The 21,431-nt window shown below is 36.2% G+C and overlaps 1 protein-coding gene across 2 annotated transcripts in view; it reads right to left on the bottom strand.

The window, feature by feature from the left end:
* Positions 1 to 1,885: 1,885 nt before the first annotated feature.
* The window catches only part of LOC133659999 (SLAIN motif-containing protein 1-like), a 37,570-nt gene continuing 18,024 nt past the window's right edge, over positions 1,886 to 21,431 (bottom strand). The window contains exons 4-9 of one of the 2 annotated variants that reach the window (XM_062063012.1): positions 19,881 to 19,959; positions 19,577 to 19,719; positions 11,749 to 12,039; positions 4,563 to 4,691; positions 4,220 to 4,490; positions 1,886 to 2,451 (exon numbers count right to left, since the gene is read on the bottom strand). In XM_062063012.1, the coding sequence (XP_061918996.1) occupies positions 2,376 to 2,451; positions 4,220 to 4,490; positions 4,563 to 4,691; positions 11,749 to 12,039; positions 19,577 to 19,719; positions 19,881 to 19,959 (989 nt within the window). In that variant the 3' untranslated portion in view covers positions 1,886 to 2,375. Of the gene's footprint in view, positions 2,452 to 4,219; positions 4,491 to 4,562; positions 4,692 to 11,748; positions 12,040 to 19,576; positions 19,724 to 19,880; positions 19,960 to 21,431 lie in introns of both variants that reach the window. The other variant, XM_062063003.1, reaches the window with a different exon arrangement.

Consider the following 21,431-nt stretch of genomic DNA (forward strand, 5'->3'; position numbering starts at 1 on the left):
AACAATTTGAAACGTGGACTCGTCAGACCAGGCCCGGCCCTAACCAATCTGGCGCCCTAGGCAAGATTTTAGGTGGCGCCCCCCCACATCGGCAGTGAAGTGTATATACTCACAAGAAACCGAATAGCTTTGTCTTTGACCTTTTTTTTTTACTTAAAGAAAGCAAATTAACAATCAGAATAGTTAACAAGATAAAAAAAAATATGGATAAATAAATGAATACAAAAAATAAAAAATTAATATATGAAATACAATATTTTTTACATACATAAACAAAATAAAACGTGTCAACAAGTTGCATAAAATAAATAAAAAATACAATATAAATAAGGCACTGCACAAAACAAGATATCAAACCAGTATGACTTGAACAACTATATTACAAAAAAAGGGGATCCTACAGAGTTCTCTATTTGTGCTTTTTAATATTGCATTAACTAGAATGACTTACAAATGACTGTACACCAGGGAGTACTGTAATTACCTAACGTTACATTATTATTTTCCATAACAATTTAGCCCCCTCCACAATATTAACCCGACGTTAAAACAGAACTAGCTATTTATTGATTAGCAATAGCAGAATCATGTAACATTAGCTTAATGCTAAAAAGCCAGGTTACTATCACATTCTGTAACAGACAAATAATTTCATGTAGGCTAACGTTACCTACCTGCTACCTCTGTCTTTTTCTCGTTTCTCCTCCTCTTCTTTTCTCCCCTGGGCACCTGATAGTTTTGGCCGTTTTGACATCTTGTGTTGATTTTTTTGATGTGGTGACGTCCAAAAAGAGTCATGAATGATATGGGAAGGGAGGGGGCGCACCGTGCCGGGGGAGGGGGGGCGTAATGTTGTAACAAATAATATTTCTATTAAATAGGCTTTACTTTGCATTTTAATTAACGTGGGATTATTGTATGTATTTAGAAATAATAGTACCAACTTTTTTTTTTTTTTTTTTTCCTCCAACATTTGTGGCACTGGCGTGGCGCCCCCTGATGGACGGCACCCTTAGCATTTGCCTATACGGCCTATGCCACGGGCCGGCCCTGCGTCAGACCACAGAACCCTTTTACAGTCCATCTTAAACGAACTCGGGGGCCCAGCGAAGCCGGCGGCGTTTCTGCGCCGCAAAAAGTCAGTGTTAAAAAAAAAAAGGAAAAAAAAATACAAAAATGAGGGGTATTTTATTTGAACTAAGCAAAATTATCTGCCAATAGAACAAGAAAATTTGGCTTGTCAACACTTTCCAAAACAAGTAAAATTAGCTAATTTCAATGAACCCAAAAATACCTTAAAATAAGTATATTCTTTTAAAAAAAAAATAAAAAAAAATAAAAAAGTATATTCTCACTAATAACAAGTGCACTTTTCTTGGTAGAAAAAAAAAAATACAAAAAAAAAATAAAAGACTTTTGCTCAATATGTTGAAAAACATTCTTAAATGAAGTAAATGCTAGTGCCATTATCTTGACATAATGATATGCGCTCGGCATCATGATTTTTTTTTTTTTCATACTTGAAGTAAGAAATTATTACTTTAAAAAAGTAGTTTTATACTTGTGAGTGTTGATGACACAGCTTTGCAACAGTTGATATTCTAGTTTCAAGCATGTTTTACTCAATATAGCTCATCAAATCTCAGCAACAAGCTGTAATATCTTACTGACATCATTTAGGACCAAAACCCTTAAAACAAGTAAAACACTCTAACATAAAATCTGTTTAGTGGGAAGAATTATCTTATCAGACAGAAAATAAGCAAATATCACCCTTATTTGAGATATTTCATCTTACTTAGATTTCAGTTTTTGCAGTGTGGGTGTTGTTGATAAATGGATTTCGCTTTGCATAGTAGTTTTAACTTGCACTTGGACAATTTCATTTTATTATTCACCTCGTAAAAAAAATAAATAAATAAATAAAATTGAACAGAATCATTTTAATAAATGCATCATTTTCAAACAGCAAGTCAATCATAGAAACAAGTGTGCATTAACGGTAAACAAATTGCGTGACTGTGACGTTTCAAGTGTAAACTTTAGCAAACAGACAAGACGAGGTGTTGGTTGTGTTTAACGTGCAACATTAAAGTGTTTAACGGTGAAACAAGTCAAATAAGTTACATTTTACATTTAAACCTGACTCATACAACATGTTAAAGTGCCCACGCAGACTTTTGCTTTTAGCAGCATTATTGGCACATATTCCTAAAAGGGGAAAACTTATAGTCTTTGCTCTTTATTATAAATCTATAAATAGTTATTTAAAAGTGTGTTTCCTTGCACAAAAAGCCGCAAGGACGACAGACACCCCTTTGGCACAGACCTGAATCAGTCGTCATTAAATGTTTGGTCGGCACTTTCAATTTCCGTCAGTAGCGGCTGTCCCTCCACGCGCGGTCGCGGACGTTGCTGAAGGCCGACAAGCTCTTTGGAGGGGTTAGTAAACTGGAAGCAGGACATTATAGTCACGGGAGGATTGCAAACGGCACATTAAAAATATTACTAGGGGTGTAACGGTACGTGTATTTGTATTGAACCGTTTCGGTACGGGGGTTTCGGTTCGGAGGTGTACCGAACGAGTTTCCACACCAACATATTAAGTAGCCGCCTTCTGCCTCTGTCTGTCAGTCCTCTACACAGCACCCAGCATTGTCCCGCCCACACAACCATCTGATTGGTTACAAACAGCAGTGCGTATTCAGAACGCATGTAGTCAGTGCTTAGCGTTTAGCAGGTAATCATCAGGCTGCAGACTCTCCCCAAATGATAATAAACACCTCCCAGTCAACTACTAGTAACATCACTATGAGCCCGTTGACCTTCTAGAAATATAAAAAGGCAGCTCAGCTCGCTCGCAGTCCTGGCTTGAGGTGAAGGCTAATTCGCTTTTAGCGTAACGTTAGCTCGTTTTGCGGTGTGTGTGTGTTATGGACAGCAAAGCCCTGTCTGTCTGTTATTTCACTTTACCTTTTTCTGTGTTGATTGAGCTGTGTTGAAGCAGCAAAAAAGGACATTATGTTAAATGAAGAGTTTCTGTCTCTGATAGTTGATATAATAATTAGGGATGTCCGATAATATCGGAGTCGAGAACGCGAAATGGACATTCACAGTGACTTTTATCTCCACGACAATACATCGGCGAAGCTCTTTAGCTACGGAGCTAACGTGATAGCATCGTGCTTAAATGCGGATAGAAACAAAAGAAATAAACCCCTGACTGGAAGGATAGACAGAAAATCAACAATACTATTAAACCATGGACATGTAACTACACGGTTAATGCTTTCCAGCCTGGCGAAGCTTAACAATGCTGTTGCTAACGACGCCATTGAAGCTAACTTAGCAACGGGACCTCACTGAGCTATGATAAAAACGTTAGCGCTCCACCTACGCCAGCCAGCACTCATCTGCTCATCAACACCCGTGTTTACCTGCGTTCCAGCGATCGACGGAGCAACGAAGGACTTCACCCGATCATCCGTGCGGTCGGCGGCTAGCATTGGATAGCGCGTCTGCTATCCAAGTCAAAGTCCTCCTGGTTGTGTTGCTGCAGCCAGCCGCTAATACACCGATCCCACCTACAGCTTTCTTCTTTGCAGTCTCCATTGTTCATTAAACAAATTGCAAAAGATTCACCAACACAGATGTCCAGAATACTGTGGAATTTTGCGATGAAAACAGAGCTTTTTTGTATTGGATTCAATGGTGTCCGAATACTTCCGTTTAACTATTGACGTCACGCGCATACGTCATCATACATAGACGTTTTGAACCGGAAGTTTAGCGGGAAATTTAAAATGGCACTTTATAAGTTAACCCGGCCGTATTGGCATGTGTTGCAATGTTAAGATTTCATCATTGATATATAAACTATCAGACTGCGTGGTCGCTAGTAGTGGCTTTCAGTAGGCCTTTAATGTTGCACTTTTTATATGTAGAAGAAAAGTTTTGTCATTTTATTTAATCTGAGCAACAACTTGAGGCAGTTTACTGTTGATTAACGTGGGCAGAATTATTATAGTGTTCCCAATTTTAAAAGAATAAAGCCATTGTTTACAAATTTGGTAAATAAATAACCAAAACATGTATATTTTGTCTTTTTCTTACTGTACCGAAAATGAACCGAACCGTGACCTCTAAACCGAGGTACGTACCGAACCGACATTTTTTCGTACCGTTACACCCCTAAATATTACAGATAATATTTCCTTACCTGCATGCTGATTGGACCACTTTGCCAGCAGGGGTGTGGCTTCCGGGGTAAGCAGGCGGGGACAGGATGCTGCGGAGTGATGCCGACACACAGAAGGACGACGATTTACGTAGCGTGGGGATCCCGCTGCCGCCGCCGCCCGACGACAGCGAGGTCGGCACGGAGGCCGAGCCCTTGATGGTGGGGCTGACGTAGGCGGTGGCCTTTGGTTGTTGCTGTGACGACGGGGACGCACTCTGGGCCCTGGCGTGCATTAGGCTGGGGGATGCTGCTGGAGGTAGAAGCACAAAAAATGCGACCGCTTTCCATCTTAATCTCCAAAAATGATGATTGGATGACTCACTGTTAGACTGCAGGCCAGTCAAGCCCTCGGGAGAGTCAAAGCTCTGGCTGTTACGAAGCGAGGAGGCGCTGGGAACTCGGGGATTACTTGGAGCGCCGGCGAGGTTAGGTAAGCTCCCCCGCATCTTATCTGACAAGGAAAAAAAATCTGTTAAAACGATGTTATTCAGACAGCGCAGACCTCCACCAAGGCTGTGATATCCAGTGTATATTGTAGCGTCCCGGAAGAGTTAGTGCTGCAAGTTTTCCGGGTATTTGTTCTGTTGTGTTTATGTTGTGTTACGGTGCGGATGTTCTCCCGAAATGTGTTTGTCATTCTGGTTTGGTGACAGTTTCGTAACAATAAGTATGAAATGTTTTAGCTACGTTGTAAAACTTACAAACGTTGCTTGGAGTGATGAATGAAGAAACCATGCGAGTAAATACACTATGGACGACTAGTAGACAACACTTGTACTTCTGGTTCGAAAAACTAAACAGGAGGAAACTCTGTGAACGTTTAACTCCCAGCGCCTGCAGTGAGCGAACTCGTCCAAAACATGGCGCCGTAGCACAAACGGTGACACACCTTTTAAAATGTCTGTGGGTGTTTTATAAACAAATATCTGTAAATACAAAACAACATGGCCGTTAGCGAAGAAAAATCTATCAATTAGACTTACACAAACTTTATTGATCCACAAAGGAAATTGTTCAAAAATTTATAAAAATTAGCCACGCCATTTTATAAGCCACAGGATTCAAAGCGTAGGGGAAAAAAAGTAGCGGCTTATCGTCTGGAAAATACGTTGTATTCATTTCGTTTTTTTAAATATTACACCAACAGCGGTCTCTTTTCTTCATGTTAGAGATGTTTGATAATGGTCTTTTTGCCGATATCCGATATTGTCCAACTCTTAATTACCGATTCCGATATCAACCGATACAGATATATACAGTCGTGGAATTAAACATACTTGCCAACCTTGAGACCTCCGATTCCGGGAGGTGGGGGGTGGGGTGTGGTTAAGAGGGGAGGAGTATATTTACAGCTAGAATTCACCAACTCAAGTATTTCATACATACATACATACATACATACATACATACATACATACATACATACACACATATATATACACATATATACATACATATATATATACATATATATATGTATGTATATATATATATATGTATGTATATATATATATATATATACATATATACATATACATATATACATACATATATATACATATACATATATATATATACATATACATATATATACACATATATACATATACATAAATATATATATATATATATATACACATATACACACATATATACATATACATAAATATATATATATATATATATATACACATATACATATATACATATACACATATATATACACATACATATACATATATACATATACATATACATATATACATATACATATATATATATATATATATATATATATACATACATACATACATACATACATACATATATGAAATACTTGACTTTCAGTGAATTCTATATCTAATATATTTATTTTATTATACATATAAATAAAATAAATACTTGAATTTCTGTGTTCCGGAGGCTATCCAGTAGATGGCAGTATTGTCCTGTTTAAGAGTGTCACAACATTGCTGGAGGGGGCGTGGCCTCCAGCTCCGGCTGAATTCTGGGAGATTTTCGGGAGTAAATTTCTTCCGGGAGGTTTTCGGGAGAGGCGCTGAATTCCGGGAGGCTCCCGGAAAATCCAGGAGGGTTGGCAAGTATGGAATGAACACATTATTATGCCTAATTTTGTTGTGATGCCCCCGCTGGATGCATTAAACAATGTAACAAGGTTTTCCAAAATAAATCAACTCAAGTTATGGGAAAAAATGCCAACATGGCACTGCTATATTTATTATTGAAGTCACAAAGTGCTTTTTTTTTTTTTAACACTCCTCAAAACAGCAGCTTGGAATTTGGGACATGCTCTCCCTGAGAGAGCATGAGGAGGTTGAGGTGGGCGGGGCGGGGTGTATATTTTAGCGTCCCGGAAGAGTTAGTGCTGCAAGGGGTTCTGGGTATTTGTTCTGTTGTGTTTATGTTGTGTTACGGTGCGGATGTTCTCCCAAAATGTGTTTGTCATTCTTGTTTGGTGTGGGTTCACTGTGTGGCGTATATTTGCAACAGTGTTAAAGTTGTTTATACGGCTACCCTCAGTGTGACCTGTATGGCTGTTGACCAAGTATGCCTTGCATTCACTTGCGTGTGTGAAAAGCCGTAGATATTATGAGACTGGGCCGGCACGCAAAGGCAGTGCCTTAAAGGCAGGGGTGTCCAAACTTCTTCCACTGAGGGCCGCACACGGAAACATTTAAGCATGCGGGGGCCATTTTGATATTTTTCATTTTCAAACCTTACCAAAATATATGGATTTTTTTTTTTTTAACCTTTAGGGCTCCCGGGGACTTTAAAGGGTCTCAGTCATTAAACTGTTAAAAATAAGTCAAATTATTTTTTTTTTTATTTATTTAACGCTTACAGTAAATCTTTATATCAACTTGAGGTTGATATAAAGTAAAAAAAAAAAAAAAGGTTTTCTGTCAGACAACTTTGTTTTTTATAGTAAAACTGAAATATGCAGTATTTAGTAATTAGAGCCTTAAAAGATCAATAATGCAGGACACCATTGATTTTAATTATTTAATATTTTTGAGTAATCACAGTGAAAAGTTAAATAGAATCCTACTAAATATATTTGGGATCCAAAAGGTCCCCCACTCATAAAGTGATACATTTTTCTTAGTTTTTTTTTATTTTACTTTTAACACTTAAATTACGAGATCAACTTCAGATATATCTGTCCATTTTACGTTTGAACTATTATTTTGTTTGTTTTTATGCTCTTTTATTGAATAAAACTTTGATGTTTTTATATGGCAACCACACAATATATGCAATATTTTTTCCACATAAAACATTTGAAAGTGATATTTTTTAACTAATAATTCATTATAACAGATTTTTAGTCTTTTTTTTTTTTTTTTTTAGCAATGGCAAAAAAAAGAAAAAGAAAGACAAAAGAAAAAAAAACAGCCTGCATGGCACACAGCTTTGTGTCAACATTGCAACTTTTTCTTGTTAGATTTCACCTCATTCCACTTTTTTTTTAATGTTTTTTTTTTATTTTTGCAATATTATCAATTTTGCAATTTTTGCAGAATGTGTGGCGGGCCGGTAAACAATTAGCTGCGGGCCGCACTTTGGACACCCCTGCTTTAAGGTTTATTGGCGCTCTGTACTTCTCTGTACACAGCAGCGTTTTAAAAAGTCATAAATTTTACTTTTTGAAACCGATACCGATAATTTCCGATAATACATTTTAAAGCATTTATCGGCTGATAATATCGGCAGTCCGATATTATCGGACATCCCTAATTATTTACCGTATCCACTTTGCATCCATTGCACCGGACACCTAAGGGCGGGTTCCCCCACATCCGTGGTCCCTTCCAGGGTTTCACGTTGTTCCTATTGGGTCGAGCCGAACTCTTTAAAGGCCTACTGAAAGCCACTACTAGCGACCACGCAGTCTGATAGTTTATATATCAATGATGAAATCTTAACATTGCAACACATGCCAATACGGCTGGGTTAACTTATAAAGTGCAATTTTAAATTTCCCGCCATACTTCCGCTTGAAAACGTCTCGGTATGATGACGTATGCGCGTGACGTAGCCAGTTTAACTGAGGTATGGCTTCCCTATTGAAGCCAATACGAAATAGCTCTGTTTTCATTTCATTATTCCACAGTATTCTGGACATCTGTGTTGGTGAATCTGTTGCAATTATGTTCATTGCATTATGGAGAAAGAAGCTGAGCAAGCAAAGAAGAAAGTTGTCGGTGCGAAGCGGAGTATTTTGCGAGGGAAGTCAGCAACACAACACAGTCGGTGTTTCATTGTTTACATTCCCGAAAGATGCAGTCAAGATCGAAGAACTCGGACAACAGAGACTCTAACCAGGAGGACTTTGATTTGGATACACAGACGCGATACCGTGAGTACGTAGCTGCGCTTCCAAACATTTGATCGCTTGCTATAACTATCTCGAGCTAGTAGCTAGGAGCTAGCATAACAATCCCCTAGGTGTTTGTTATGCGGGATTAATTTGTGGCATATTAAATATAAGCCTGGTTGTGTTGTGGCTAATAGAGTATATATATGTCTTGTGTTTATTTACTGTTGTAGTCATTCCCAGCTGAAAATCAGGTCCCACCCACGCGCTTCCAAACATTTGATTGCTTGCCCGTACATGCGTGTCACGTACGTAACTTTGGTTAAATATATAAGCTTTATGAACCTGGGGTTAGGTGAACGGTTCTTTGGGCTGAGTGAGTGTGTGTGTTGTGCAGGTGTTTGAATTGTATTGGCGGGTTATATATACGGGATCCCGTCCATATAACCCGCTCGAGCTATAACTAGCTCGAGCTAGTAGCTAGGAGCTAGCATAACAAACACCTAGGGGTTTTTATGCGGGATTCATTTGTGGCATATTAAATATAAGCCTGGTTGTGTTGTGGCTAATAGAGTATATATATGTCTTGTGTTTATTTACTGTTGTAGTCATTCCCAGCTGAATATCAGGGGCCGTACTTATCAAGCTTCTTAGAGTGCCATTTTACACTTAAGTCCTGAGAATTTGCGAAATTTAGTCCTACTCTCAAACTTAAGAATAAAAGCTTTTTATCAACGTTCTTAAGTCTAAGAATCACTCCTACTCTCCACGATATTTAAGAGACCTTCAGAGGTGTCTTAAGTGGTTAGGAGTTGCCAGCAGGGGATGGCACTGAGGCGAGAGAGACGTGCGCGAACGTTCAGGGAACGGAACAATGTTTTTTTTTTTTATGACGAGCAGCTGATCAAACGGTATCGTTTAGACAGAGCAGATATTATTTTTGTCACAGATTTAATACTTTTCGATTCCTTGTTGATTTCTGCATGTGTCTGCAGTGGGCTAGTATATATAGAGCCACCCACACCAGTTTCAAATTAGTTGCCTAATTAATGAATTGGAAAGAAAATGTTATGACAGTAGCGTATGTGTGTGGCCGTGAGGTGAGTGACGTCAGTGAGTGTGTGGGCGAGAGAAGAGAGGGAGCGGTAGCGTGAGTGCCGGCGGGGACTAGTTTGTTTTGTATTATTTTGTAGTTTATTGTCAAAATATACACTCCCATTGTCCACTTAAATATTTCCAAGATATTTCTTTATTCTTAGACAACGGATTCCCTTCCGTGATTGGTCATTTCTATGGACACAGAAATGACGTCACCTAAAATTCCGTTTACGGCACATAGTAATGTCGTAATTCAGCTCTGAGTGTGACACTTAAGATTCAGTCCTACACTTCGCTGAAAGTGTGAGTAAGACGCTTGATAACTAACTTTTAAGTGCAGCTTTCAGCAAAGAATTTATTTACTCTTAAGTCAACTCTTAGCAGACTTCTTAGGAGTAATTCTAAGAAGCTTGATAAGTACGGCCCCAGGTCACCCCCACCTCTCACAGCATCTTCCCTATCTGAATCGCATCCACTCCCCACTAGTCCTTCACTTGCATTTTCCTCATCCACAAATCTTTCATCCTCGCTCAAATTAATGGGGAAATCGTCACTTTCTCGGTCCGAATTTCTCTCACTTCTGGCAGCCATCATTGTAAACAATAGGGAACTTTGCGGATATGTTCAATTGACTACGTCACGCTACTTCCGGTAGGGGCAAGCCTTTTTTTTTTATCAGATACCAAAAGTTGCGATCTTTATCGTCGTCGTTTTATACTAAATCCTTTCAGCAAAAATATGGCAATATCGCGAAATGATCAAGTATGACACATAGAATAGATCTGCTATCCCCGTTTAAATTAAAAAAATTCCTTTCAGTAGGCCTTTAAGTGGAGGTACCACTAACGTCAGCAAGACGAGTTACCCTGCTATGACGTACAGTATGTCTCCTTGGAGTTTATATATAGCGGAGTCGTGTACAGCAGTGTTTTTCAACCTTTTTTGAGCCAAGGCACATTTTTCACCAGCAGAAATCATTAAAAAACGAAACTCAGTTGACAGTAAAAAGTCGTGGCAATTGTTGGATTTGACTTTAAAGCATAACCAAGCATGTATCAATGTAGCTCTTGTCTCAAAGTAGGTGTACTGTCACATCACACCCTGACTTATTTGGAGTTTATTGCTGTTTTTCTGTGTGTAGTGTTTTAGTTCTTGTCTTGCGCTCCTATTTTGGTGACTTTGTCTTTTGTTGGTATTTTCCTGTAGCAGCTTCATGTCTTCCTTTGAGCGATATTTCCCACATCTACTTTGTTTTAGCAATCAAGACTATTTCAGTTGTTTTTATCCTTCTTTGCGGGGACATTGTTGATTGTCATGTCATGTTCGGATGTACTTTGTGGACGCCGTCTTTGCTCCACAGTAAGTCTTTGCTGTCGTCCAGCATTCTCTTTACTTTGTAGCCAGTTCAGTTTTAGTTTCGTTCTGCATAGCCTTCCCTGAGCTTCAATGCCTTTTCTTAGGGACACTCACCTTTTTGTTTATTTTGAGTTTAACTGCACACTGCCTCCCGCTGTTTCCACAGCTACAAAGCAACTAGCTACCGGCTGCCACCTACTGATATGGAAGAGTATTACACGGTTACTCTGCCGAGCTCTAGACAGCACCGACACTCAACAACAACACATCATTTGCAGACTGTAATTACTGCTTTGCAAAAAATATTTATAACCCAAATAGGTGAAATTAGATAATCTCCCACGGCACACCAGACTGTATCTCACGACACACTAGTGTGCCGCGGCACAGTGGTTGAAAAACACTGGTGGACTAAAAATGACATCAGCAGCAGTTATCCTAAAGGCACTTCCTGCTGAATGGCGTGACATCTGGAGGTCACGGCGGCTCCATCATGAAGGAGCGATGGCTTAAGACGCTGCAGAAAGCTCCTTTAACAGTTCCCAGAGACCGCGGTCAGATACGCGCAGCTCAATCTAATCCTATCAAACTGGGGTCGGAAAGGCTCTGCGGTCGCAGCTTTAAGCTCGCTTGTACAAGAAGATTAGATGGTTATTATTACGTGATTGGGCCATCGCAGGCCGGGTCACTTCAGGGCACGGCCACCTTCGCTCACCTGCTCCCGGACTGGAAGACGGCGGCGTTTGGTAGATGAACCCTGCGGCCAGGCGAGGCGGGACGGAAGGAGGGGTGGACCGCAAGCTGCTGCTTCTTTGCCAGTCTCGGGCGCTGGAGAAGATGCGGCCGTGCGACAGCGGGGAGACGCTGAGATGAGGCGGCAGGGGACCGAAATCTTCGTCGTCTCCCTCCTCCTCCGGGTCGGGGCGAACGCTGAGTGGGAAGGTGGCGCTCTGGCTGCGTCGGTTGGCCAGTGTGAACGACGCACTGGCGTAGTCCTGCCTGAGTCCTAGTTGAGCGAGATATGAGGAGAGGCATGGCATGGCGGCCCACACACATTCTTGTATTTGTTACCTTCTTGAGACCTCCGAAAAATGCCTACCTCTTTAGGACCACCCTTTCTAGATATATAAAGATGTGTATTTACAACATTAATAATGTATACATACTATGCAAATATAAAAAAAGCTTGTTGTGAAAAATGAGTTGGAATTTCACAAGAAAAAAGTCACAATATCACAAGAAAAACTTAGAATTTTGGCAGTATTATAATAAAAGTTGGAATTTTACTCCACGCAAGTCAAAATTTGACAAGAAAAACTGAACATTTGTGCAATATTGTGATAAAAGTTGGAATTTTACTCAATTACAGTCGCAATTTTACAAGAAAAGCTTAACATTTTGGCAATTTTATGAAAAGAGTCGTAATTGTACTCAACAAAAGTCAACATTTTATAAGAAAACTTTAAAATGTTGGCAATATTGCAATAATAATCGGAAATTTACTTGGCAAAATTATGACAAAAGTCATAATTTTACACAAAATGTCACTATTTTACAACAACAACAAAAAAATTGGGAATATTTTGATAAGTCCGAATTTTATTTGACAAATGTCACCATTTTGCATTAAAAGAGTAATAATTTGACATGAAAAAAGTTGTAATTTTACAAGAAAATATTGCAATATTACAGAAACAATGAGAAATTGTTCCCAATTTTATAAGACAAAAGTTGACATTTATTTATTTATTTTTAGTTTGTAATTGGTTTTTAATCTTCATTATTTACTTCAAGTTATTACAGTATGTCTCTATATACATATTTATTTTATATTTTTTATCAATTTTGGCCAGAGGGGGTGCATTTCAATTTCTTACACACACTTGTTATTTCATATGTTGACCAGAGGGGGAGCACTTTTAAAACCGACACAGTCAATTTGAAAAATCCCTCCTTTTTGGGACCACCCTAATTTTGATAGATTTCCCCACCAGGGGTGCAAATGAGACATTCTCTATTAGATGCAATGGTATTGGGACCATGATTTCGGTCCCAACTTATTATGATAAAAGTTGGAATTTTACTCAATAACAGTCGCAATTTTACAAGAAAAGCTTAACATTTTGGCAATTTTATGAAGAGTCGTAATTTTACTCGACAAAAGTCACAATTTTATAAGACAACTTTAAAATGTTGGCAATATTATAATAATAATAATCAGAATTTTACTTGGCAAAATTATGACAAAAGTCATAATTTTACACAAAATGTCCCTATTTTACAAGAACAACAAAAAAATTGGGAATATTTTGATAAGTCCGAATTTTATTTGACAAATGTCACCATTTTGCATTAAAAGAGTAATAATTTTACATAAAAAAAGTTATAATTTTACGAGAAAATATTGCAATATTACAGAAACAATATGAGAAATTGTTCCCAATTTTATAAGACAAAAGTTGACATTTATTTATTTATTTTTAGTTTGTAATTGGTTTTTAATCTTCATTATTTACTTCAAGTTATTACAGTAAGTCTCTATATACATATTTATTTTATATTTTTTATCAATTTTGGCCAGAGGGGGCGCATTTCAATTTCTTACACACACTTGTTATTTCATATGTTGACCAGAGGGGGAGCACTTTTAAAACCGACACACAGTCAATTTGAAAAATCCCTCCTTTTTGGGCCCACCATAATTTTGATAGACTTCACCACCAGGGGTGCAAATGAGACATTCTCTATTAGATGCAATGGTATTGGGACCATGATTTCAGTCCCAACTTGTTATGATAAAAGTTGGAATTTTACTCAATAACAGTCGCAATTTTACAAGAAAAGTTTAACATTTTGGCAGTTTTATGAAGAGTCGTAATTTTACTCGACAAAAGTCACAATTTTATAAGAAAACTTTAAAATGTTGGCATTATAATAATAATCAGAATTTTACTTGGCAAAATTATGACAAAAGTCATAATTTTACACAAAATGTCACTATTTTACAAGAACAACAAAACAATTGGGAATATTTTGATAAGTCAGAATTTTATTTGACAAATGTCACCATTTTACATTAAAAAAGTAATCATTTTAGATAAAAAAGTAATAATTTTACGAGAAAAATTTGCAATATTACAGAAACAATGAGAAATTGTTCCCAATTTTATAAGACAAAAGTTGACACATTTATTATTATTATTTTTTTTAGTTTGTAATTGGTTTTTAATCTTCATTATTTACTTCAAGTTATTAAAGTATGTCTCTATATACATATTTATTTTGTGTTTATTAATTTTGGCCAGAGGGGGCACATTTCAATTTCTTACACACACTTATTTCATATGTTGACCAGAGGGGGAGCACTTTTAAAACCGACACACAGTCAATTTGAAAAATCCCTCCTTTTTGGGACCACCCTCATTTTGATAGATTTCAACACAAAAATTCACGCAAATGATACATTCTCTATTAGATGCAATGGTATTGGGACCATGATTTCGGTCCCAACTTATTATGATAAAAGATGGAATTTTACTCAATAACAGTCGCAATTTTACAAGAAAAGCTTAACATTTTGGCAGTTTTATGAAAAGAGTCGTAATTTTACTCGACAAAAGTCACAATTTTATAAGAAAACTTTAAAATGTTGGCAATATTATAATAATAATCAGAATTTTACTTGGCAAAATTATGACAAAAGTCATAATTTTACACAAAATTTCACTATTTTACAAGAACAACAAAAAAATTGGGAATATTTTGATAAGTCAGAATTTTATTTGACAAATGTCACCATTTTGCATTAAAAAAAGTAATAATTTTACATAAAAAAATTATAATTTTACGAGAAAATACTGCAATTTTACAGAAACAATGAGAAATTCTTCCCAATTTTATAAGAAAAAAGTTGACATGTATTTATTTATTTATTTTTACTTTGTAATTGTTTTTTAATCTTCATTATTTACTTCAAGTTATTACAGTATGTCTCTATATACATATTTATTTTATGTTTTTTTATTAATTTTTGGCCAAAGGGGGCGCATTTCAATTTCTTACACACACTTGTTATTTCATATGTTGACCAGAGGGGGAGCACTTTTAAAACCGACAGTCAATTTGAAAAATCCCACCTTTTTGGGACCACCCTAATTTTGATAGACTTCACCACCAGGGGTGCAAATGAGACATTCTCTATTAGATGCAATGGTATTGGGACCATGATTTCGGTCCTAACTTGTTATGATAAAAGTTGGAATTTTACTCGATAACAGTCGCAATTTTACAAGAAAAGCTTAACATTTTGGCAATTTTATGAAAAGAGTCGTAATTTTACTCGACAAAAGTCACAATTTTATAAGAAAACTTTAAAATGTTGGCAATATTATAATAATAATCAGAATTTTACTTGGCAAAACTATGACAAAAGTCATAATTTTACTCAAACTGTCACTATTTTACAAGAACAACAAAACAATTGGCAATATTGTGATAAGTCAGAATTTTATATGACAAATGTCACCATTTTGCATTGAAAAGTAATGATTTTACATTAAAAAAGTAATAATTTCACGAGAAAATATTGCAATATGACAGAAACTATGAGAAATTGTTCCCAATTTTATAAGAAAAAAGTTGACATTTATTTATTTATTTTTAGTTTTAAATTTTGGCAATATTATAATAATAATCTGAATTTTACTTGGCAAAATTATGACAAGTCATAATTTTACTCACAAAAATGTCACTGTTTTACAAGAACAAAAAAATTGGCAATATTGTGATCAGTCAGAATTTTATATGACAAATGTCACCATTTTGCATTAAAAAGTAATAATTTTACATAAAAAAGTAATAATTTCACGAGAAAATATTGCAATATTACAGAAACTATGAGCAATTGTTCCCAATTTTATAAGAAAAAAGTTGACATTTATTTATTTATAGTTTTAAATTTTGGCAATATTATAATGATAATCTGAATTTTACTTGGCAAAATTATGACAAAAGTCATAATTTTTCTCAAAAAAATGTCACTGTTTTACAAGAACAAAAAAATTGGCAATATTGTGATAAGTCAGAATTTTATATGACAAATGTCACCATTTTGCATTAAAAAGTAATAATTTTACATAAAAAAGTAATAATTTTACGAGAAAATATTGCAATATTACAGAAACAATATGAGAAATTGTTCCCAATTTTATAAGACAAAAGTTGACATTTATTTATTTATTTATTTTTTGTTTGTAATTGTTTTTTAATCTTCATTATTTACTTCAAGTTATTACAGTATGTCTCTATAAACAGTTATTTTATGTTTTTTATTAATTTTGGCCAGAGGGGGCGCATTTCAATTTCTTACACACACTGGTTATTTCATATGTTGACCAGAGGGGGAGCACTTTTAAAACCGACACAAAGTCAATTTGAAAAATCCCACCTTTTTGGGACCACCCTAATTTTGATAGATTTCACCACCAGGGGTGCAAATGAGACATTCTCTATTAGATGCAATGGTATTGGGACCATGATTTCGGTCCTAACTTGTTATTATGATACAAGTTGGAATTTTACTCGATAAGTCGCAATTTTACAAGAAAAGCTTAACATTTTGGCAATTTTATGAAAAGAGTCGTCATTTTACTCGACAAGTCACAATTTTATAAGAAAACTTTAAAATTTTGGCAATATTGTAATAATAATCTGAATTTTACTCAAAAAAATGTCACTGTTCTACAAGAACAAAAAAATTGGCAATATTGTGATAAGTCAGAATTTTATATGACAAATGTCACCATTTTGCATTAAAAAGTAATAATTTTACATAAAAAAGTAATAATTTTACGAGAAAATATTGCAATATTACAGAAACAATATGAGAAATTGTTCCCAATTTTATAAGAAAAAAGTTGACATTTATTGATTTATTTTTAGTTTGTAATTGGTTTTTAATCATTATTTACATCAAGTTATTACAGTATGTCTCGTTATTTTATGTTTTTTTATTAATTTTGGCCAGAGGGGGCGCATTTCAATTTCTTACACACACTGGTTATTTCATATGTTGACCAGAGGGGGAGCACTTTTAAAACCGACACAAAGTCAATTTGAAAAATCCCTCCTTTTTGGGACCACCCTCATTTTGATAGACTTCACCACCAGGGGTGCAAATGAGACATTCTCTATTAGATGCAATGGTATTGGGACCATGATTTATGTTCTAACTTGTTATTATGATAAAAGTTGGAATTTTACTCGATAACAGTCGCAATTTTACAAGAAAAGCTTAACATTTTGGCAATTTTATGAAAAGAGTCGTCATTTTACTCGACAAGTCACAGTTTTATAAGAAAACTTTAAAATGTTGGCAATATTTTAATAATCTGAATTTTACTCAAAAAAATGTCACTGTTCTACAAGAACAAAAAAATTGGCAATATTGTGATAAGTCAGAATTTTATATGACAAATGTCACCATTTTGCATTAAAAAGTAATCATTTTACATAAAAAAGTAATAATTTTACGAGAAAATATTGCAATATTACAGAAACAATATGAGAAATTGTTCCCAATTTTATAAGAAAAAAGTTGACATTTATTCATTTATTTTTAGTTTGTAATTGGTTTTTAATCTTCATTATTTACTTCAAGTTATTACAGTATGTCTCGTTATTTTATGTTTTTTTTATTAATTTTGGCCAGAGGGGGTGCATTTCAATTTCTTACACACACTGGTTATTTCATATGTTGACCAGAGGGGGAGCACTTTTAAAACAGACACACAGTCATTTTGAAAAATCCCTCCTTTTTGGGACCACCCTAATTTTGATAGATTACACCACCAGGGGTGCAAATGAGACATTCTCTATTAGATGCAATGGTATTGGGACCATGATTTCGGTCCTAACTTGTTATTATGATAAAAGTTGGAATTTTACTCGATAACAGTCGCAATTTTACAAGAAAAGCTTAACATTTTGGCAATTTTATGAAAAGAGTCGTCATTTTACTCGACAAGTCACAATTTTATAAGAAAACTTTAAAATTTTGGCAATATTTTAATAATCTGAATTTTACTCAAAAAAATGTCACTGTTCTACAAGAACAAAAAAATTGGCAATATTGTGATAAGTCAGAATTTTATGACAAATGTCACCATTTTGCATTAAAAAGTAATCATTTTACATAAAAAAGTAATAATTTTACGAGAAAATATTGCAATATTACAGAAACAATATGAGAAATTGTTCCCAATTTTATAAGAAAAAAGTTGACATTTATTTATTTATTTTTAGTTTGTAATTGGTTTTTAATCTTCATTATTTACTTCAAGTTATTACAGTATGTCTCGTTATTTTATGTTTTTTATTAATTTTGGCCAGAGGGGGCGCATTTCAATTTCTTACACACACTTATTTCATATGTTGACCAGAGGGGGAGCACTTTTAAAACTGACACACAGTCATTTTGAAAAATCCCTCCTTTTTGGGACCACCCTCATTTTGATAGACTTCACCACCAGGGGTGCAAATGATACATTCTCTATTAGATGCAATGGTATTGGGACCATGATTTCGGTCCCAACTTGTTATGATAAAAGTTGGAATTTTACTCAATAACAGTCGCAATTTTACAAGAAAAGCTTAACATTTTGGCAGTTTTATGAAGAGTCGTAATTTTACTCGACAAAAGTCACAATTTTATAAGAAAACTTTAAAATGTTGGCAATATTATAATAATAATCAGAATTTTACTTGGCAAAATTATGACAAAAGTCATAATTTTACACAAAATGTCACTATTTTACAAGAACAAAAAAAAAAAAGGGAATATTTTGATAAGTCAGAATTTTATTTGACAAATGTCACCATTTTGCATTAAAAAAGTAATAATTTTACATTAAAAAAAGTTATAATTTTACGAGAAAATATTGCAATATTACAGAAACAATGAGAAATTTTTCCCAATTTTATAAGAAAAAAGTTGACATTTATTTATTTATTTATTTTTAGTCTGTAAATGTTTTTTAATCTTCATTATTTACTTCAAGTTATTACAGTATGTCTCTATAAACAGTTATTTTATGTTTTTTCTTAATTTTGGCCAGAGGGGGCGCATTTCAATTTCTCACACACACTTGTTATTTCATATGTTGACCAGAGGGGGAGCACTTTTAAAACCGACACAAAGTCAATTTGAAAAATCCCTCCTTTTTGGGACCACCCTAATTTTGATAGACTTCACCACCAGGGGTGCAAATGAGACATTCTCTACTAGATGTAATGGTTTTCCGTATTGGGACCATGATTTATGTCATCACTTGTTCACCGCTCCTCATATGGAAGCTACTTTTCCTGGTTGATGTCTCAAGAAGGGTAGAAATACAAGAACACACACACACACACACCTTAAGGGGTTAATAAAGCTGAAGTAGCGATGAGCTCTGAGGTCTACAGTTAAAATGGGCGGGGCATAACGGAAATCAGACATCAAAGATCACAAAATACCTGAACTGATCACTCGGGGTGTGACTTACTCTCCTCTTGCAGCCGTGCCACCACCCGCACGTCGGTTATGTCCAGCAGTTTGTAGCTGTGAGTGACCGAGTCGTCGTCCTCTATCCTCGGAGGGAAGGGGTCAGAGTCCATGCGTGGACGAGGGCTGCGGCTCTGCAGGCTGCTGCCTGGCGACACAAATCGAGAGATGTTAAGCTGCTTAGCTCCGACTTAAACACAACACTTCACTTTTTTTGGGGTGAAAAGACTGAGCGTTGAGAATTGAGGAGCAGATGATAAAAAAATGGAGTGTGACTGCTCATAGTGTGCAGGGAAGAACTGCACTTACCTCGGGTGAGGTGGGGGATGAAGGTGGGAGTCCTTGTCTTGCCGACGGGACTCTGACGACGGCGCGGTGAAGACGCTGAGACGACAACAGAATGTTATTTACAATAAAACAAAAAAAAAAGACAAAAACAAAGTCGAGATTACTACTTACGTATAAAATACTACACGGTCTAGCTCCAGCCTATCTTGCCGATTGTATTGTACCATATGTCCCGGCAAGAAATCTGCGTTCAAAGAACTCCGGCTTATTAGTGATTCCCAGAGCCCAAAAAAAGTCCACTATGGACTGGACTCTCACTATTATGTTGGATCCACTATGGACTGGACTCTCACTATTATGTTAGATCCACTATGGACTGGACTCTCACTATTATGTTAGATCCACTATGGACTGGACTCTCACTATTATGCTACATCCACTATGGACTGGACTCCCACTATTATATTAGATCCACTATGGACTGGACTCTCACTATTATGTTAGATCCACTATGGACTGGACTCTCACTATTATGCTACATCCACTATGGACTGGACTCCCACTATTATGTTAGATCCACTATGGACTGGACTCCCACTATTATGTTAGATCCACTATGGACTGGACTCTCACTATTATGTTAGATCCACTATGGACTGGACTCCCACTATTATATTAGATCCACTATGGACTGGACTCTCACTATTATGTTAGATCCACTATGGACTGGACTCTCACTATTATGCTACATCCACTATGGACTGGACTCCCACTATTATGTTAGTTCCACTATGGACTGGACTCCCACTATTATGTTAGATCCACTATGGACTGGACTCTCACTATTATGTTAGATCCACTATGGACTGGACTCTCACTATTATGTTAGATCCACTATGGACTGGACTCTCATTATTATGTTAGATCCACTATGGACTGGACTCTCACTATTATATTAGATCCACTATGGACTGGACTCACACTATTATGTTAGATCCACTATGGACTGGACTCACACTATTATGTTAGATCCACTATGGACTGGACTCCCACTATTATGTTAGATCCACTGTGGACTGGACTTTCACTATTATGTTGGATCCACTATGGACTGGACTCTCACTATTATGTTAGATCCACCATGGACTGGACTTTCACTATTATGTTGGATCCACTATGGACTGGACTCTCACTATTATGCTAGATCCACTATGGACTGGACACTCACTATTATGCTACATCCACTATGGACTGGATTCCCACTATTATGTTAGATCCACTATGGAATGGACTCCCACTATTATGTTAGATCCACTATGGACTGGACTGGACTCTCACTATTATGTTAGATCCACTATGGACTGGACTCCCACTATTATGTTAGATCCACTATGGACTGGACTCCCACTATTATGTTAGATCCACTATGGACTGGACTCCCACTATTATGTTAGATCCACTATGGACTGGACTCTCACTATTATGTTAGATCCACTATGGACTGGACTGGACTCTCACTATTATGTTAGATCCACTATGGACTGGACTCCCACTATTATGTTAGATCC

Source organism: Entelurus aequoreus, linkage group LG01, assembly GCF_033978785.1.
Source record: "Entelurus aequoreus isolate RoL-2023_Sb linkage group LG01, RoL_Eaeq_v1.1, whole genome shotgun sequence".
Classification (NCBI taxonomy): domain Eukaryota; kingdom Metazoa; phylum Chordata; class Actinopteri; order Syngnathiformes; family Syngnathidae; genus Entelurus; species Entelurus aequoreus.